Genomic DNA, 21,063 nt, shown 5'->3' with positions numbered 1-21,063 from the left:
GCGGGCGGCGCGAAGGCCGCCGGGAAGGGCGCGCGGAGGCGGTGGCGGCGGCGGCGCTCCCCCGACGGCTGTCCCGGCGCGCGGGGCGGGAGCGGCGGGTCCGCGGGGGCGCGCGCCGCTCCGCGCGCTCCTCCCCCTCCTGCCCGCGCCGCTCCGCGCTCAGGCCCGGGAGGACGGACCCCCCCCTCGCCCCCTCCCACCCTCTCCGCCCCGGGCGGCGGCGGAGGAGGCGGCGGGGAGCGGCGCGGCAGCGCAAGGAGCAGGTGAGTGCGGCGGGGCGGCCGCGGGCGCGGAGGGTGGGGCGGAGAGGCGGGGCGGCCCCCCGCGTTCCCTTCCCCCCGCCCGGCCCCGGCCCGAGCCTGGGCCCCGACCCATGGCTGCCGGGCCTCGGGCGCGCTCGGCCTGCTGAGCCAGCGGCGGGGAAGGGCCGCGCTCTCGCCCGGCTGGGTGCGGGGCCGGGGGCGCACGGGGGTTCCCCGAGGAGGGGCGGGGGGAACGCCCGGAGGCGCCATCCAGCTGTGTGCCCGGGATGCCCTTCCGTCAGTCGGTGGTCGTGCTGGAGTCTGCTTCCCGTGTAGTCGGACATTCCCTGATCGTGGGGGCGTTTGGTTGGTTTTTGGTTTTGTTTGGGTTTTTTTCTTCCACTTCAGTAGTGCTCTTCTCCCACTTTTTGGCAGTAAAATAGTTTCTGCTCTGTGTGCTCAAGAGGGACTACTGATTTCGCTTGTATGAATTCACGCACCACCATCCTTTCAGGTAGCGCCTACAGTGACTCCCATCCCTTCCAGAGCTCGTAGCCAGGCACGCTGGGTTAGTGTGTTGTGGGTGCTCTACTCAGGGCCTCGCCTTTGGCTTCTCGATGGGGTCTCACTCCTCCATTGATTTCTTGTCAACCTTCTGCGAGAGTGCTTGAAGATCAGGTGTGTGGCTCTCAGTGAGTTAGCAGCCAGCGCTTTGAGGGATCTTGGGCCGGTGATGGAACACTCACGGTTCCTCTGTGCACATAGAAGTGGACAGACTCAGCCAATGCACCTGAAAACTGAAGAAGTGTGGCTTTATGTGGCTGTGCCCGAGATAATACACCCTGCTTCTCGGCAGGTGTGCTGAGAGTGACGGCACGACAATGTGCTGATCCAGCTCACAGATGGGAGGTGATGTCAGCTCACTAAGGCAGTGACCTGTCCACTCCGGTCTTCACAGACTGTCTCTTAGTCTGGGGAAACATCTTCTTTGAGTGTGAAGAGTTTGTTAGACAAGACAGGGAATACTCTGATCAGGGAATTTCCTGATACTGTACTGGGGCCCCATGTTTTTATTTGCCTGTGGAAAGCCAACCATGATTTTATACCTGTGCAAACATAATTAGCAGTTGCTTGTTGCTACTAATGGAGAATATCCTACGTGAAGTTAGAGGGATAGGTTCAGGTTACTGTGGTGATGGGTTACCAGCAAGGAGTTTTTCAATTTGGATTAGTTTATAGTTTTCTGTCAAACAGGCTTCTCTGTGTGAGGATTTGACTGCTCTTTTGGAAGGTTCATTATGAATGCATGGTACCATTTTTAGTAATATTTTTAGGTAGTAAACCCATGGAGCTTCTTCAAATATTGCTATTTTATTAGCGATGTGACACAGAAATGTTAACATGGTAATAGCACCTGAAATATTTTCAGGTAAAAGCTCTTAATTTTAAAAAGTGCAGGCAGGGAACCATTCTCAAAGCTGTTACTCAGTTTTCAACACGTATTTAGTTTATCAAGGAGTGTTAATAATGAGTTTGTATCTGAATATCTATAGGACTGAAGTAATTTCACTTGTTATTTGAAATGGCATATTGTTTATCCCTTCACAGGTAGGATTATCTGGAGTGATGTTGTGCATAGCTTGTGTGTGGTGTGGTGTGCATGTGCAGACATTGACATGCTTATGAGTGATGTCTTGGACTTCCTAAAGAGATTTTTATCTCCCTGAATGTTTTCTTGTTTTTGAACTTTGCTTTTGTTCTGTTACATCTCAGTTTCAAGTTTTCCTGTAGAATCCTTCAAGATCCATTTTTTGGGAGGGCTGGATTAGGTTTTTCTAACAGGAAATCAGGTGTTTCAGATATCTCTTGATTATGACTTAAGTAGTATCACACTGATTTTGAAGAAAAATGTTAAGCACGCTTGACACCAAAATTAAAGAATGTTAGTAATAAAAATTACAGAATTTCAGTGAATGCTGTCAATTATATCATGCCTCATGGATTTCAGTTCATTGGTCAGTGCTCAATAGGTGCACTCACTTCCCTCAAGTCTGTCACATTTTAAATGATTCATGTAAATAACACTGTGATATGTTCTCCTTCAAATGCTAGTGTAATTAATGTCATTAACAGATTGTCTCTCACCCTGGGAAAGTTATTTCTATTAAAGAATAACATAGATGCATCCGTGAAAGAGTCATCCTAGTGTTATTTCTAATTTATTTTAATGGTTGTCATGGATCTTATTTATGCATGGAAAAGTGATAATTTACAGTTAAAATTTTAGGTATAGAATTTATTTTAAGAAGATAACTTTAACTTTGCTTAGTTTCAGAAACTTCATTCTGTTTCAGAAGTAGCAGAAAGTTCAGTGCCCCTGAGAGTCAGCAGTGCAATGTCATGTACCCGAAATAGAGAAGTGTATATTTTACTTAGAAATTTTTTAATTTTTTTTTTAAATCCTGATAGTAATTATTTGAATGTTGAGAGTGCTTAAGGCTCAGTCCACACTGGTGCTCACAGCTAATCCCACATTAGTGTTTGATAAGGAGATGGCAATTCAGAGGCAGAGATGTGTGATGGGAAGTCCCTGCACTGGTCATCAGCGTGGGATTGATAGCAGGGCTGTGATCATCAGTGGCAAAACAGCACAAGGTGAAAATGTTTCAGAAAGGGAACCTATGTGGGATGTTCCATTTAAATTGTTCTTGGTTGTCCATTAATGTGCAGTCTGAGAAATTTGGAAATTAAACACACATAATTTTTTCCACTTACAGTACTTGTTTATGAGCAAGGAACCTTCTCAGAAACAAAAAACCTGTCATTATCCATCCGAGATTTTCAATATTGTTTTAATAATCTCTTTATTTTTCCAACTCACTTGATCCTCAAAGAATGAAAATGGGACTGACTGCATTTGCAAGCACAGTCTCTGAAATGCATAGTTTGACAAAGTGAAATTCCTCAGTTTGCCTCAGAGTAATGTGTCCGGGCTCTAATCCTGCAGCCTTTGATAACATCTGTATTCACTGAGCAGTGGAATTGCAGTTCTTGTTACACGAGGGAGGCCCTCATGTGATAGTATGTGCATACAGAAAATATGCTGTGCACTCACAGCATGCTGGATTTGTTTCTTTAGAGTAATCTATCATGAAATACCTCTTCTGTTAATAAAGGATCTGTTGTTAATTGCAAACTGGTAGATATGGACCAGACTAGGAGGTTAGAATTGACAGATTGCTACCCAAAATAGCGCAGGTTTTGGTTTCTCATTTTAAGTTGTTTTGGGTTTTTTAAGTAGGGGGTTTTACAAACCTTAGAAGATTTAGGGTTGAATGGTATTCCTCCTAATTTCCATCTGCAAAAATGCAGGGAAAAAGGCGGTTGGAATTTCAGTTAGGATGATGATGCCTCTTCATCCTCTCCATGTTTGTAACTATCCTTTTAAACCTAGTCATCATCATAACTTCCTATACAAGCTAATTCCAAAAAGGTACTAAATGCTGGGTAAAAATTAACATTTAAAATGAAAGTTTTGCCTCTGTTTCTATGAAAACAAAAGTAGATTGGAACTGAGGCAAAATTAATGTGATTTTCCTGTATGCTGCTACGATGTCAGTGTGTACTTGTGTATTAGACTCATCTGTCCTTCATGTGTTGAACCTTCTCCCAATGCCATTGCCAGTGTCATTTATCTAACTCTTTTAATTTCAGATATGGCTCTTTTAACTGTAAATATTGAATCCAAATTAGGCATTTGTTATATGATTGTCTTAGTAAAAATGCTTTTGCATGTGTCAGTTGATTTTTATATCTTCTGTTAAAAGAATGTGACTGCGTGAAGCTGTAGAAATTTAGTAGTTTTTTTCTGAGATTCTGTGAGAATCCTGAAATGGAAGGGTGCTCAGCTAGGTGAGATGTGATATTGTTTTGCTTTCTAACTTTAATGGTTTATCCTGTCAGACTTTTTAACTATTGCTGCACATTGAGCTGTCCACAATGACTCCTAATTATTTTTCTAGAGGACTGGACTAATTTGGTCTCATCAACTATTTAGACAAAATCATTTCTCCTTGTGTGCATTGCATTATATTTATTTGCATTTCATCTGCTGTTGTATTACTCAATTCTCTAACTCAATTAGATCTTTCTGGAAATCTCTGTTCTCCACAGTTCTTACTAACCCAAATAATTTCATACTACTGGAAATTCTAATGTTTGACTGTCTGCTTCCACTAATTGATGTTAACCATTGTTTTTAATGTTTGGTATGCACTGTATGGTTAACTTCTACCCTCCCTGAACATCTTGGTTAATGTCTTGATTATCTGAACCTTTTTTGTGAGATAAAGTTCTTCAGATAATCAGAGGCTTGGAGAAGGAGTCAGTAGAGCAGAGGTCTACTGAGAAATCTCAAATACACAGTGTAAGCTTTCTTTCTTCCATTGTATATAAAGGAGCTAAAGTGCTTCAAGAGCTTCAACACAGTATTCTGTTTGTAGAAAATGCACAGGTGTCAGACTCCTAGGGAAATCTTGTCATGGAAATAACTGTAGGGTTCAGATAATGAAGTGTCCACGTTTTGACGCGATAATATTTTGCTTCTCTGAAATATAACCTTACCGTATGGAAACTGTGGGAACATACTGCTGATCAGATGGTGAAAATGTGTATTAATCCTCTCTGGTGGATGCTAGTTTAAATGTGTATTACTCTGGCTGTATGGATGCAGTTTGTAATTTATAACCTGTTTGTGTATGAGGTAGTTGGCGTGTGTGTGTTCTAGATGTGGTGATGCGTGCAGTGCTTAGAAGCAGAGGGGTAGGAGAGTAGTGTTTGGCTAATAATGAGGGTGATGGCACATTGCAGTGCAGCAAAGAGGTGTGCTTTTGAGCTGTATATGAATTGATGAGTACCTGGCAGATGTTCCTAAATTGATTTTATTTTTGTTTTCATCAAGTAGAACGTAAAGAATAGAGATTAGTTTTTGAGGCCCTTTTTGTGCAATCTGTCTGTAGTGCTAAAAGTATATGTTCCTTTTCTTTAAATTTGGTTGGTTTTTTTTTCACTGTAACTCCTTCCTTTCTCAGGTAAGATAAATTGTGGCTTCTTGTTTATCAAAGTTATGTTGTATTTCCTTTAAAATCTGTTTTTCTTAATGAGGAGGAGCTACTTTTTGAGCAGATTAAGAAGTGCATCATTATGGAGTTGTCTTTTTGTTTTTTTCCTAAACTCATGTAATTCCAAATAGTTGTAGAAATAAGACCGATAACAAGCACAGACTGTGGATGATAGCAAGATGGCTTTCAGCAGGTTGTCATACACAACAAGGGGGGAAAAAAATAAAGCTCTCATTTTTCAAAATTTGTTTCAAAACTGGGAGGTGTTTTTAGTGGTAGAAATTGGTTTCTGAGAGGTTGGTGAAACAACATTAAATGTTCTGTTCACTTTAAGTCACTTGAGTTTGTGCACCAAAAATACACAATGAAAGAAAGCATCTGTCCTGTGTGGTGTTTGCTGTCTAAATGAATAACATGTCATATGATCTTTCCCAAGGGGAAGCTGAAGAATCCAAAGCAGGTCATGAAATGAAATGAAAAATTATCATTACTGGTGTTCAGCTGACTAGTTCAAGTCAGAAGCATTCCGTGTTATTAGATACATTTCACTCATTTATGACTTCTTTTTCTTTCTTCATCACCTCTGCAGCAACTCTTGCAACGTATTTCATACTATTTTATTCATGTGAGTTCAGTGTCAAAGGCCCAAACTGAAGGATTTTACAGTTTTGCTTTTTTTTTTGGTTGAAGTAGTACAAAATGTCAAAAATTAGAAGGAAGGTCACAGTGGAAAATACCAAGACCATATCCGATAGCACATCCCGAAGACCCAGTGTGTTTGAAAGGCTTGGACCCAGCACTGGAAGTACTGCAGAGGTGAGTTGTAAAAGTGTTCTTCTTTTCCTCCCCACCCCAGCATCTTCTTTTCCAGGATTTATATGGTGGGAAATAGTAGCTCACAAGCAGCAAATACTCAGATGTTACTGAGGTTAAGTAAAGGTGAAAAGAACTCCTTAACATATGGATGTTGAACATGCCAATACAAGAATTTTCAAATAGTGTGTGTTGTGCCAGCTTCTGGATGGAGCAGTAGTACTGTGCATATTAATAGTGTTTCCACCAAGCTAAATTTTTCTCTGCCAGACCTGATACTCTTTGGTGATTTTTTTTAAAAAATCAATTATATTACTGATGGGCAGAAATTACAGCTAAATGGGACTTAATGTGGAGTCATTTGTTTGTTCTGCCACACTCACACCAATGGTATTTCCAGAAAGGAGTGTGAAATTCACCCAGTAATGTCTGTCTCTTAGACACAGTGCCGTAACTGGCTGAAGACTGGCAACTGCCTCTATGGGAACACATGTAGATTCGTACATGGCCCTTCACCACGAGGTAAAGGCTATAGCAGCAGTTATAGAAGGTAAATCAAGAACTCACTTTGAATTCTTCACATGCTGTAGGAAAATAGCTTTTGCAACTCTGTCTTTTGTTTTGTTGGTCTTTTTTTTTTTAAGTGAAATGCTGTGGTGTGCCTAATTGTGTGTTATATCAATAACCAATTGCCTTATGAAGCTGCTTAAAACAATTATTTTGGCAATGTGCAGGATTTTTGTGTGTATACAGCTTTAAAAAAGGAATAGTCAACTGGATGCAAATTAACTATATGTTACTTAAAATGGGAAGTTCAGGTACCTTAGTACTTTTTTGTTTTGGCATAGTGTCACTGCACCTTTCTGGTATACTTTTCTGTCCTGTACTAAAATGCTGGTTTGCAATTACTTACAGCAGTGCTTACACTCACAGCCCTCCTGCCTTTGCTATGTTACATGATGAATGTCTATTGTTTCTCTCATGTTGTGAGAAAACACTTCTCTTCAAAACATGGCTTTGTGACTTTATCTATCAGATATTGGAAAATGTCCTGTATTGTAGGGGGAGATCAAAAAAGTTACCTAATTTTTCAAAAGAGAATATTTTTTGGTATATGTCTCTTCATATGTTTCTAAAATTTAATTTTTTTTCGACTGTCCTTTGTGTGGCGTAACACCTAACTTAACTGAAGCCAAGTATGGCAGCAAGCTTGTAGTGTTCTTTCTATAAAGGACAAAAAGATGTTATGGTTTTAGCATAGTATCTCTTTCTGTGAAGGCTTCACAATTTACAAACAGCTGTCCTTTATAATGCCAATATTACCTGTAGATTATGGATGGGCACACTGAAGCATTAAAGAGTAAAGCAACAAAAGGAAGGTTGGCCTGATGTTAGGGTTCTGTCTATGGTTCTTTTTCCTATTCATGTGGCTTGCTCTTAGGATGATCTTGACTTTGCTTGCTTCATCTTCCATTGCTTCCAAGGTGCTAGCAGCTGGGATACAAAATGCATAATACTGAGTTTAATGTTTCTTTTGGTGTGTAAAAAATTTTACTCTGTTCTGTGCTGAATGTTCCAAATGAATAAAGTAAGCAATTTGCTGGTAGGGATTAAATTTTGAAACAGTTAAAATGTCACTTTCTCCTTGCTTTTAGTGTTTGGAACACTCAGTGCGTAGTTCTGCTTGGTCATTTGAAGAAAAGTGACATTTCTTTTAATGATTAAAGCTGTGTTTCTGCTTCACTGTCACCAGTGACATTTAAGAAAAACGTTGATTTCCTTCTTCTTATTGCTAACTTTTTTACTAGGACTATTTGAAAAGTCAAAGGACAAACCTTCCTGCTTATTTGCTTGGCACATTCAGCATTTAATAAAGATGTTCTTAAAAGTAAAAAGGAGGAGGAAGCCCCCCCCCCCCCAAACCAGACAAATGAAAGAGCTGTGCTAGTCTTCAAAAGTTTCCACTAATAGCTCTTGGCCAGGCATAGAAAAAGCTGGTACATAATATATACATAATAAAATGGTGGCATTTTCATGCCATTTAACATTAGAGAGATTTTCATAAATGTTATCCAGGCATTTCAAATGCAATTTTATTGGCTTCAGGCAAGCCAAACTAATGCTGCTTCTGCATCAGTTCAGTTAAAGCAATATTCTTGTTCAAGTATCTGGGATAGCAAAATGGCAGTGTGTCTGCCTGTGTTCAGTCAGCCTGCCAGGGAGCTCTCATCTGCTTTGCAAGGAGTTGGGTGGGACAGAGCATCTCTTGCTGCCTTTCTGTCTTCCTACCTTCTGCCTCAAGTTCCTTACCTGTCTGCAGTCAGTTCTTTTGCTTAATGGTTTTATCTGACCATAGTGCCTCCCATAGTTCAAAACATGGGAGGAAAACTTGATTCTGAAGTATGATAAAGATCGATTTTAGCGCTAATGCTGCCTTTCACAGCATGAATTTTAATCTTGCTATAAAAATAAAACCTAATGTGTTTTTACATGAAGCATACCTGATGATAGTATTGAGGATTCAGTATTAGACCTGCCAGTCTTCCCAACATCACAATTTAGGTGAAGCTAAGAGCTGTGTGTAAACATGCTATCCCATGAGGAATTTTGCTCTTTCTGCACTTGTGGATTGTTGGTTAGTTGCTTGGCAACTTCCTGGCTGGCTCCTTCATACGATTGTCAGGATCTATGCCATTGCTGGGCCCTTTTCTTAGTCTGACTGATCCTCTTTATTTGGGATCATCACACTGCTTTTGAAAACCAAACCAATCCAGCAGTCATGCTAGGAAAGAATGTATGGATTTTGAAAGTTTCAAATATGGGAAACTGGAAACAGAGCAGTGTTTCTTGAGCAGTTACAAACGTGTACATAAAACACAAATATTGGTCATCTGCCTCTGTGCACAAGTGTGCTCTCACACAGGCACACAGAAATATCTTCAGGTAGGTGTGTTGCAAGGTCTGCCTGTTGCTGGGTGCTTGTTCCTGACACTGTAAGAAGTACAGGAGCAAATCAAGTCACTGTTACAAATGTGCATTTCCTAAATGCTGTTGAACATGGAGAACTGAACTGTTGCAGGAAGTAATGCTGTTTGAAATCACTTAACTGCCTTAGAATTTGAAACGAGGAAATTTTTCATTTTAGGCCTTATGTAAAAGATAGGCCCAGCTCAAAATATTAGAAAGAAATTGCATAATGCCTTTTTTGTGAAAGGTTCTGTTTTCAGTTTGTCTGCAACTGAAAGTTGCAGTCTAGCTATATTGTCTTAAGCTGCAGAGATTATTTGTCATGAACTGTTGAAGTTCAACAGTGAGCATGACCTGGAATAACCAAAGATCCCTTTTGGAGGGGGCTGGGGGAAAGTTATGTAGAAATGAAGCTGTGGCACACATAAAAGAAAATCAGCTAGTAGACCAGCTTGTTTTTCTGTGCATTCAGCCAAAGCATCTGAAAACAGTCATGGCTTTGTGAGTAATTATTTCTTAAAGTTTGACTAATTGTCTGTCTTATTTTATTAGAGTTTTTGGAGGGTTATGATGTCTTTGGGGAAGGAGAGATAGGGTGATCACCATGACTTTGCTTTGGTGTTCTCCTAAAGCTGAAAAAAACTTACTCAGTGACCAACTATGCATACAAGTATGACCTACTCAGCAAAACCAACAAAAAATTGTCCAGCAAACCCCAGCCCTGAATGTGTACCTTTAACTTTGTGGGGTTTTTTCATAGCTTTTATAATATTTAAGTAGATTTGAATAATACTTTAGCACAATACCTTTTTTTCGGCATGGGAATGAACAAAAATTTTTTTAATTGGGGGTAAAATTGGATACTTTGTATCCAGTTGGTTTGGATACTTTGTTTTGTACCCCAGCTTGTAACTTTAAATAAAAATAAAAGTATTAGAATGTCAGATGTGACTCTGTAAGGTACATGAGCTGCCCTCAGTGTGTGTTCTCCTGTTTTCTCCTTCAGCTAATGGGATTTTTTCCTGAAGGTATTCCTCTTGAGGAACAATATTACAAATACATTATTGATAATCTTTCTGTTTACTTTTAGCTTAATTTTCAGTTTCACTGATCCAAATCCTTTGCATTTGTGGCTTAAATATTATTAAAAATTAAGGTGTTGAATTACCCTTTAATGCTGAAAGACAGTTTATTTGTTGAGATAGCTGATGGTTGGAACACTTCGGAGAGTTTTGGTAATGCAAATAATTACCTTTTTAATGTGGAGGGAGGGGAAAAATACTTTGAATCATAACCTTTACTAAATCCAGACATTTTAAGGATCATATAGTCATGCATGCAAAGAAAATAACTTATTTATGTTTGTATGCTGGTTATTATTTGATCCTTGGTGATGACAAAAAGCAGAGCTCTACTCTTCTGTACATTTCCTCTGATCTAGCTTGACCTGTACTTACAATTTCATGGAGAATTAAATGCTATAAAAAATGAGAGCAGTCATTGATCTTTGTCTCTGTAGGTCCTCGTACGTTTAACCCTGTGATGCAGTTTAAAGAATTAAATCTAGGAAACAGCGCAGAGGAGGAAATGGAAAAAAATTACCTTTTCAAATATGTGCAGATTTAATTAATACCATTTCATTTTCAATTTTTGTACGCGTTGACGGTGAAACAGCCGTCACAGAAGTACAAAACTCAGTATCAAGACAAATGTATATGAAGAGAAAATTTGTTTTCTTGAACTGAAAGGTCTTCTGAAACAGTTCCTACATTTCCTTAGCTTAGGAATTTGTTTGAATCACAGAATGGTTTGGGTTGGAAGGGACCTTAAAGATCATCTGATTCCGACCCCCCTGCCATGGGCAGGGACACCTTCCATTCCACCAGGCTGCTCAGAGCCCCATCCAGCCTGGCCTGGAGCGCTGCCAGGGATGGGGCATGCACAGCTTCTCTGGGCAACCTGTGCCCGTGCCTCAGCAATGCAATGGTTGTTCTCTTCTAACACATAAGGGGTGAATGAGCTCATGAATCCATACTAAAATTACAGTAGTGTAGGATGTTCCTCCTCCCACATCACAGTAATATTTTTTACAGAAACTGTATCATAAAGGTTCATGACTAGCAGAGTTCATCCAGTATTTTGTAATTAAATAATGAAATAGTTATTAGTGCAAGATGGAAAATGGAAGAGGCCTCCCGGAGTTCATTTCTGGTTCATGGTCCTGCAGCAGTGTTTTCCTGTGTAGCAGCCTCACCTAGATCATGGGAGGATGGTGCTTAGGTTATCTCTCCTTGCAGACTTCATCCACATTCAGAGTTGTGCTTCTCTGTGACTTTCATTCCTAGTCTATAGTTGTTTGATTCTGCATTAATTGTGATTTTACATGTATGTATGTAATATATAGAGAGAGACACTTATATTTATGTAATATATATAAAAGTTGTTGCAGCTTAGATGAAGGAGAAGGCTAAATCTTCAAGTATTTGGTAAGAGTGATTGTGAAACACATCTGCATGATGGTCAGAAAAAGGTTATTCTGGATGGGAGGCTGATCTAGAGTAGTAACTGAGTAATGCCATATATACATAAAAATAATTTTTCTTCTTAGAGTCAAGTCTTCCTTGACTTTCTGAAAGGCAAGTTTTTTAATGCTTAAGCCCTTTAGAATGGAATATTTTCTTACTCATCAACCTTGCCTCTGGGTGGGAGGTTTAGATTTTTCTGGATATACTAATAAAATACTAATTAAAAGACAGATAATACTCCTTAAAAAATAGTCCCATAGAACTGGTTATATTATGTTTCTGTATTATACAGGTCACCAGAAAGACCCACTGGAGATCTTCGGGAAAGAATGAAGAACAAACGTCAAGATGTTGAGGCAGAGCCACAGAAACGAAGTACAGAGGAATCATCCTCTCCTGTTAGGGTAAGAGTGGAGTTTGCAGAACTCCAGAATCCCTCAGTAACAATTGGGCAGTGTGTCCTAGAAACCTTATTGTTGTGACTTGTAATATTGAAAATGTTTTAAGGAACTGATCATTTTGTACATAGCATATCACATTTTTTGTTATGAAGTGTCTTAACAATTGTACTGTTTTGCAATTTTCTAGTGTTTCTGGTCTTTTAGTTCCCAAAGATTTTATAAACCCCAAAGACATAAAATGTGTTACAAATACTGATGAACAGGTATTTAATAACAGTGCAGACTCCTTGATTATTACCAAGAAAGTATACTAACCATTGTTTCAGTTGTCCACTATTTCCCCCCCAAACACTTACTCATGCATCCTGATCTAAGTTGTTCACCCCAAATTTGCCTTTGATGAAACCATGCAGTTACGATTGTGCTGGTTCATTTTCCCTTCCCCCTCACACACTCATCAGTCACCCCAACTGCTTAATTAATGAATTTTGAAAAAAAATTCATTATTGTTCTTATTTTGTAAGCATCTTTCTGCAACCCTGTGGCCCTCAAATATTAAAATTTAATTATTTTGAAATTGTGTTACCTGTTTCTGATGTTACAGACAAATAGGGTTAGAGTTCGTAGTGTGACCCTGTACCTATGAAACAGTAGCACCACTGTGTTCCTGCACCATGTTTAACATCGTCTTCCTATGAATAATTTTTAAAAGGTTTTATTTGTAAAAATTAAGTTTTGCTTCTGCAGGTACTGACAATGTTCTATCATTTCCTCTTGATCTGTTCCTACTTGTTGTGTGAAATAAATCTTTTTATGTCAGCTGTAAATAAATCAGCAGCAGCTGCTATCATTAAATTTAACTGAATGGCTTACCTTCCAATCATGTTTTCAGTTGCTGTTAATTTTTGTAAACTCTCAATCTTTTTACTGAAATGTGTTTCTTTTATTTTCTAATAGTTTGAATAAACTGTTCAGTTATTGAGTACATGGTTGGTGGGAAAATTTTTTTTCCAACCGTCATTAAAAATTCGCTGTAACTTCTGTCCTGGTGCAACTCTAATTTTGATGTAATTCTTACTTTTGATTAGTTAACCTTGCTTTTTATAGTGTACTCTTAATGTAATAATAAAATACTCTTAAACAACTAAAACCCAAGTGAAAGTGAACTGGAAGCAAGAATCTAAAGGAATTGGAGAATTAGTGTTAACGTATCAAAGAATTATTTATAGATTAAGCACACAGCAGAGTAAAAAATACTCTGCTTCAATCTCATAAAATGGAAGATTGAGGAAACAGCTGACCTTTTGTTTTAGTTCCATGGAGGCAACTCTGAAAATAGAGGATATCAAAGAAAATATTCTGGAACAAATAGATGAAGAGGGACAGTCGTCAAGAGTTGCTTTGCAAAGAACCAGGATATCTAAAAGGACAGAAGACTCAAGTGGCTGAACTGCTAAGAGAAATCTTGCTCCATCGGTACAGCTGCTGTTACGGTGGAGATCTAATATGTTATGTTTGCATACTTTATTAAAGCTTTTGGGGTAACAGCAGAGCTTGACAAGAAAACTTTGAAATAATGAAAAGTAGCTTGTCCCATAAGAAGTTTCATAATTTTGGTTAAAAATAAAAAAGACCAATCAGAAACATTTCTGCAGATGAAATCTGTGCTTCACCAGACTACTAGACTGAAACTTCGATGGAGAGTAGTGGTTAAGAGAGAACTGCCTCTCATAGGTCAGACCTGTTTTGAAACGAGACTTCTGAGGCCTATGTATAGATAGTCAAAGAATAGAAGGTATAGTATTCTAGGTTTAGAAGCCAGCTGAGGGGGAAATTTTAGATTATTTGAAATTGAATTACACAGAATGCTGTTGTAATTCATTTAAAGAACTATAATTTTAAAGAATGTAGAAAAAAGTTGGACATTCCAAATGTCAGATTTTGCAGAAGATTTGAAAACAGTACTTGGGATTACTGAAGTCTGAGGAATGCCATGGGGGTTGGGAAAGACAGTTTTTGGCAGTACAATGGCAGATGAAACTTGGTGTTGGGAAGTGCAAGGTCATGCACAATGAAGAAAGTATTTAAAAAAATGAATGAATTTTTTAAAAGTAACTGAAACCACTCAATAGAAAAATAAGTTATTGTGGACAGCTCAATGAAACCATGTGTTCCAATTGAAGTCACAGTTGTAGAAGCAAACATTCAGGTATATAAAAATGGAATAGAAAATGATTGATAATATGCTGTAGAAATTCATGGTCCAGTTTTATTTGAAATGCTGTTTGGTTGTAATCACCTGTGTGCAAGAAAATACAGTCAAAGGTCTTCCTGAAGTGGGCAAAGAGGTGAAAAATAAACTGGAGAGAAGAAAGGACATGGAATGAATGCATATAATGTATGTTTGAGAGAATGTGAGTTAGATGCGTCATATTCGTACTTTAACCCAGTAGAAAGGGTGGCAAATTTGAAAATGACAAGGGGAAATGCTGTTTATGTTATATATAATAATTCTGCCTGGTTGTCAGAAGATAGGCATGCAAAGCTGAAAGATTCCACCAGAATCTAAGACAGTATAACTAGGATAAAATCTTTTCAGAAGAGATTTTTTTATTCTTTGGAGGCATAACTAGTACAATCTATATGTATTTAGGAAGAAACTTCCTATATTGGCAGTTTATACACTATATCCCTTTTTATTTCTTCATGCTTTGTATTATTATTTGCGGAGACAATATGCTGTGTTATGTGGACACCTACATTAAACTCAGTTGTTTTTGTGTTTCTTGGATTTGTGTTTGGAATTACTTCAGCACTGTATGTTAGTGTATGAATCATTATACAAATAAGTAGATGAGGTTCCTGCTGTTACTTATTCAGTTGAAAATTTTTATTTTAAATTATGAGAAGACAGTTATGTTGGTGTGTATGAAGTCTTACCTAAAGTCTAAACGTGGAAGGTGTGTGTGATTTGGGAGAAACAGTGGGAGGAGCTTAATGTACATTTAGGAAGGTTTTTGTAAGGAATGTGTATCACTTGTTTCGTATCTGTGGATTTTGTCACTGTAGCTTTTATTTCCACGGGAAATAGGACTCAGCATTGTCTTCCATCTCTGAAATGGGAACAAATACCACTTAATGTCAGGGGAACTTCAGATTCATTTACTTATGTATTTCTGTAGCATGATAGTAGTTTACACTATAAAGATATTATGCCTGGAGCAAAGTAGTACTGTAGTACTAGCTTGCCCAAAAGGTTGTAGCTGTAATACGTGTAGCTTACTGTAGGTTTAAAGGAATCTGTGCTTTGGAATGACTTTATTTTGCTGCTGCATGTACGTGTGCAACCTGATAAGGTTGAAACTGAGATTTCTGCAATGCAAGAATTGTAGGTTGTATCAATTTTCTGTTCTTTCCATCGGTGTTGGCAAAGTAACACTTCTTGGCTAGAAGCATGTTTTACAGATTGGATGAGTCCTTTTGTACTTGGCCAGGCTTTTGTGGCAGTAGTGGGAAATTTATTCAAGTAGACATCAAGTCTTGTGCTGTAGAGGGCTGATCACATGGGACATAGAACTTCAACTTGAATAGACATGAAATAAAATCTCACAGAAATCAGCCATAATGTCGTGAGTTTTTCCCTTTCTTGTGTGGCATCTCTCTTCAACATCAACGTATGAAACTGTAAACATCTATCCAACACCTGCTATGTTTAGCTGTGAGCATATACCTAAAAACTGCATAGACAAAGTCTACAAAATCATTTCCTCTTAAGACAAGCTACATTGTTTTTTAATAAATAAATATATAATTCTGTAAGTATAGTGGTTCTTGTCTAGTAAATGGCATTTTTTCAGAGTCTTCAGAGAAGTTAACAAGAGTGAATATACAGCATCTTCAGGTACCAGTGACAGTCATGCTATTGGCCTTTAGGAACTTAACTTACTTTATTCTTGGCTTGTTAGGGGAGGGACAAAAAAGTATATGAAGGAAATATTTAATTCCCATAGTATGAGGGAATCAAATGTGTTACAAGTGTAACAAGTAAAATAAAAGGAATATGTTGAAGACTTTTCAGTGAGAAAAATTAGGTATGTGTTCTAAACACATCATAACTTAAATTCTTGATTAGCATGCCCCAGGAAAAATATACTCAATTTCTAAACTGATATTTATTTTTCAAGGTGTAGTGTTGTCAAAATCTTTTTTCTTGACAACTAAGCAACATTAGTGTGAAATACCATGCTTCCCCTATATACAGTATTTCAGTTTGATAGCTGTTTTTGTTCTCAGTTCTTCTGTAGAAATATGATTGTGCCACTACTGAATCTTTCCACTGAAAGGATAAAATACAGGCTCTTGCAAGATGCTTGTATTGGCTTGTAAGTCTGAGGAGGTAGGCATGATACATACAGGTTGTGTAGTATTTTTAACATGGGGCATTAAATGGGACTTGAAGCACTGACTTGCTGCACGTTCTTTGATGACAAGGTATTGGATGAATTTTTTTGGGAGATTTTTTTAAATCGGTGTAGAGAGGTTGTCCTACTGTTCATATTTCAGTTTGCTAGTAAGAGGTAGTGTTGAATTAATAGAAGCTAGGATTCATATTTAAGAAATTATGGTTTTGTTTATGTTATAGGGCGTGGTTGAAGTATGTAGAAGTATACAGCCCAGTAGAACAGCTGTGGCCTTCGTGGAGGGTGGGCTAGAAAAATAAGAACAGTCTTATGAAAGAAAAGAATGGTTGCAGAGAAGACTTGTTATGCTTACAGATTTTTAGATCTCATCAGAGTAATTTTCTTTTAAAGTAATTTGCTTTGGGGCCCATAGACTGAATGTCTTTAGTACATGTTGAGACAATAGCTTAGTGGATGTAGACTTGTCTGCAGTTGATGTCAGAAACCAGCATGACTCAGTAAGTTATTGCCTTCTGCACATCATTCAACTAGAAAGTTTTTAACATTGTTACTGAATAAAAAGGAATAGTTGAATTTTACTCATTTTTGAGTGACTGACTGACTGCAATTTTATTTTGTTTCCTCAGTGTATGTGTAAGGTGATGTTAAGGTTTTAAATTAAATCAAGATTTAAGTACCAATAAGGAATAGCTAGTGAAATTCTCAAGCATCTCCTTTTCTTGATGTTTCTCCCACATACCAACATGAAAGAATCTCCAGAAAAACAAGAGGGCACTATGTGAGCTGAGAAGAGCAGGGCTGTGGGACAGATTTTGCTGTTCTGGTTTCCTATTTAATAAATTAACCTGAGATGCTTTAAGCTTGAATTTTCTTCTGTTGCTAGTAGGGAAGAAACCTTTTCCTGTGTTCCACTTGAGTCCAGGTACATCACACAGAGGATGTTGCTTCAGCAGATGCAGAGGTGCAGCTATGTAGCTCTGTACTGGAATTTAGCAGGGGCACAAGAGCAGCACAGCATCAGTTGACTTGAAATTATCTTTTTTCTTGTACAGATAGTCTCTGGCTTTCTTAGGTGTTCACAGGACATGGGAAATGGGTGCTACTGCATTAGGTAGACTTCTCTTGGAGACAGTGAAAGTCAAACACAAAGCTGTCAATGGAACTTGATTTGATTGTGTTGCTTTAGAATTTTTCCCCTTCTGCCAGCCAAGGGTCTCTGGGTTTATTATCTCCTCCCCTTCCATATTCTTTATCCTCTGAAGAGTTAAATGCTTCCACTTCTGAGGCTCATCTGCCTTGAATATAAATATTCTTATTTACAGCTGAGAATTCTTGCTCAGGCTGTTAAAAATACACTCTTTGAGTGTTCATTAAACTTCTGATCTTTAGAACTTAATCTCTTATTTTGGTGCCTATTTTAAACTTTATCCTCTGATATGTGCTTGACTCTTGCCCTGCCTTTAAGCCTTCTTATTTTATGAATCCTTTCTTCTCTTTTCCCCATCTGCTATTTGCATTCTGATTATATGAAATTGCATTAGAACATGTAGCCTGTGGAGTCTCTGCTTGTTTAGGAGAGTATTTGTTCAACAGACTAAAGGGAAAAATGCTTTTTGTGCTATGAAAAAACCCCAAAATACCATGTAAAATACACCTGCTTCTTCAGGCTTGTTTTGAAATGAAGTTGTTTACTCTAATGTGGCATTTTTCCCTTTATAGAAAGAGTCCTCACGAGGAAGACACAGAGAAAAGGAGGATATCAAAATTACAAAGGAGCGAACACCAGAAAGCGAAGAGGAAAATGGGGATTGGGAAACAAATAGAGAAGGTATGTATTGAACTGACAGTCCCCTGATGCCTCAGAGAACTGAGAGATTTCTGGGCTGTCTGTCAAGTGGAATGCTTCAAGATTTGGTTTCTAAGCAGAATACTTTGATGCAGTAGCTGTTAATTTTTTTTTTTTTTTTTTTTTTTTTGAGGAGAACTAACAAGTTACCCGAGTTGGACTGCTACAGTGGTTAAGCCAACTAGCTTTAAAAACAGGTTTTTTTTGGTATAGTCTACTCCATGGTGAATCTTTCACAGTAATGTCACTAGATGAATCCAAGTTGCATCTAAAGTAATTTTGGAACCTGTCAGTCTGAGAAGAAGGTGGAACTCCTTTGAATTCAAAAGTCAGCCATTTTTGTTGCATAATTTTTAATGGTGTAAGCTGTCATTAATGAGGTCTCCATTAGAATAACAACAGTTGAAAGTGGACATCGGTGAAATATTTATGTTTTAAAAATACTTGAAGAATGCTAAGTGTCTTGCATTGCCTTGACTCTTGCATTGACTCATACAGTCACTTCTGTATGAGTTGGTCGGTGGGAGTTTCTGGATTTGGAGGACTTTTAGTGCTTACTGAAAGTTTTGTTGTTGCTGTGGGCACTTTTTTTCTCTCCTAAGTTTCACTTTTGTTAGAGTCCAGGTTGACCTGATAGTGATGTTACAGGAACTTCTACTGAGCTGTGGTGTTTCTGTAGTTTTCTGAGAATCTGTGTTTCAGAAGTAGTTACAATGTTGCAAGGAAAAAATGGGAATTCTGATCCCATCGGAGAGAATTCACATATAATGAATATATTTGCAATGAATTTCACCTTTTATGTAGTTCTTGTATGTAGAAAGGGAGTGAAAGCTAATAACTTTTTATTGAAGTAGTCTTTTCTCTGACAGATATTTCCCCAAAATGCTTTTTGGATATTAGACTTAAATATCCATAAACAAAATTAATATAAACAGAGTGAATAAATTCAATTTTCAGTAAGATTTCACTTGCCAGGTTGGAAGCTTAAGATATTACCTGTCCATGACTTAATGAAAAAGTGTGAGAAATAACATTTCTTCTACTGGGAAAACCAAACAGTGGTAATGTTGTAAAACCAGATGTAAACTCTTGAAGTGTATGTTCATCCAGTGAAAGGGTTAATGCATAACTCCTCTCTTACTTTAAAATCAATGTTTACATGTAATTAATTGAGTGCATCAATTGTTTTGTAAGACACTGTATTAACTAAACCCCTCCGGTATTATGCATCATTATATGAATCTGTTTAATGTGAGTTCCCCAGTTATGTAGTGCTCTACATATTTTCACTCCCTGTGAAGACACACAGTTTTAATTTTCTTGTTATTTAAATATGAAGTGGCTTACTTTGTTTCCCTTGCTTCCTCGGATGAATGTCCATGAAAGAAGTTGAGGTGTTCTTTTAAATTAAGAGTTGAACTTCAGGTTGTATGGAACTAACTGGAATTACTTCAGGATTGTACACAGAATTGGAGAAGAAATTTGGCACGAATGCCAAATTTCCTTGGTCCATTCATGCACTGCTTAAAAGTCATGGAGTAATATTTGTGGTTGGCATCTAGTATGCTAAATGTTATTGTTGTATTTTTCATAAGAAATTGTCCACTGATCAATTTTTTTTTTCTTCAAATAAAGACTCTGACAATGGAGATGTTAATTATGATTATGACCATGAGCTGTCTTTGGAAATGAAGCGCCAAAAGATTCAGAGAGAACTTATGAAATTGGAACAGGAAAACATGGAGAAACGAGAGGAAATAGTAATTAAAAAAGAGGTTTGTATTATGTAAATGTGAAATAAAACAAATCATCAGCCACTTCATAGGCTTGTAATTGTTTCCCAGAAGACTTAAAGTTTTTGAGCTACAAATGCACAGTTGTGTTACATGATAGTAAATAACTGGCACCTATATAATTAGTATGTGACTTGAGTGCTTGAAGTGAGTATCTGATCAGTCGTCCAGCACAGTAACCAAGTTTTCTCCTTTGAAGTCAGCCATTAAATGAGTAAGATTTAATGCATTTTAGTGATACAAAACTAGTAAGATCTGTAACAGAGAAGATAGAAAAAGGAAAACACAAGGCATTTCCTAATCCCATTTTCCTGCTTGCCTTGTAGTAACAGAATAGAGTGACAGAGACAAAGCTGTAGCTGTTAGAAACTCTAAAATTTTGAGGAAGACTAAAAAATATCCTCTAAGGATGTCTTTCTTTTTCAGACAAATGTGAGTGTAAGTTGTGAGTATACTGATTTTAAACCTTAAGTTACAGTTTTTGTGATGTATTACAGAGTGCATGACCTTCTCTTCCTCCACACTTTGTATGTTGTCTTCCTTTTATGCCGTTCTCCACAAACAATGTGGTGAGGTTGAAGAAGAGATGTACATGGTTCTCATACTCTCTCACTTGCTGAATTTACATGTTTGACACACATATTGGCATACAGTTACATTTTTGAGCATCAATACATTACTGGTTAATTATATTCTTTCCCTCAAGATTTCTCCAGAGGTGGTTAGATCTAAATTATCACCATCACCATCACCACGAAAGTCCAGCAAATCTCCAAAACGAAGATCCAGTCCCAAATCATCATCTTCAGCTGGTAAAAAAGACAAGAAAGCATCTACTGTCTCTTCACCACTTTTGGAGCAGCAGAGGTCAGTATATAGATGCAGCTTGCAAGAGAATGAGAAGAGAACCACACTTACATTTATTACTGGAGTTT

At 38.0% G+C, this 21,063-nt stretch overlaps 1 protein-coding gene across 3 annotated transcripts in view; it reads left to right on the top strand.

Annotated features, from left to right (window-relative positions):
* Positions 1 to 18: 18 nt before the first annotated feature.
* Positions 19 to 21,063, top strand: part of ZC3H13 (zinc finger CCCH-type containing 13) — a 45,353-nt gene continuing 24,308 nt past the window's right edge. The window contains exons 1-7 of one of the 3 annotated variants that reach the window (XM_064714593.1): positions 19 to 263; positions 6,056 to 6,178; positions 6,616 to 6,725; positions 11,960 to 12,071; positions 18,209 to 18,317; positions 19,971 to 20,110; positions 20,835 to 20,995. In XM_064714593.1, the coding sequence (XP_064570663.1) occupies positions 6,062 to 6,178; positions 6,616 to 6,725; positions 11,960 to 12,071; positions 18,209 to 18,317; positions 19,971 to 20,110; positions 20,835 to 20,995 (749 nt within the window). In that variant the 5' untranslated portion in view covers positions 19 to 263; positions 6,056 to 6,061. Of the gene's footprint in view, positions 264 to 6,052; positions 6,179 to 6,615; positions 6,726 to 11,959; positions 12,072 to 18,208; positions 18,318 to 19,970; positions 20,111 to 20,834; positions 20,996 to 21,063 lie in introns of all 3 variants that reach the window. The other 2 variants (XM_064714583.1, XM_064714598.1) reach the window with 2 other exon arrangements.

Source organism: Zonotrichia leucophrys, chromosome 1 (assembly GCF_028769735.1).
Source record: "Zonotrichia leucophrys gambelii isolate GWCS_2022_RI chromosome 1, RI_Zleu_2.0, whole genome shotgun sequence".
Classification (NCBI taxonomy): Eukaryota; Metazoa; Chordata; class Aves; order Passeriformes; family Passerellidae; genus Zonotrichia; species Zonotrichia leucophrys.
The sequence above is the reverse complement of the archived record's forward strand: the minus strand, read 5'-3'. Positions and strand labels throughout refer to the sequence as shown.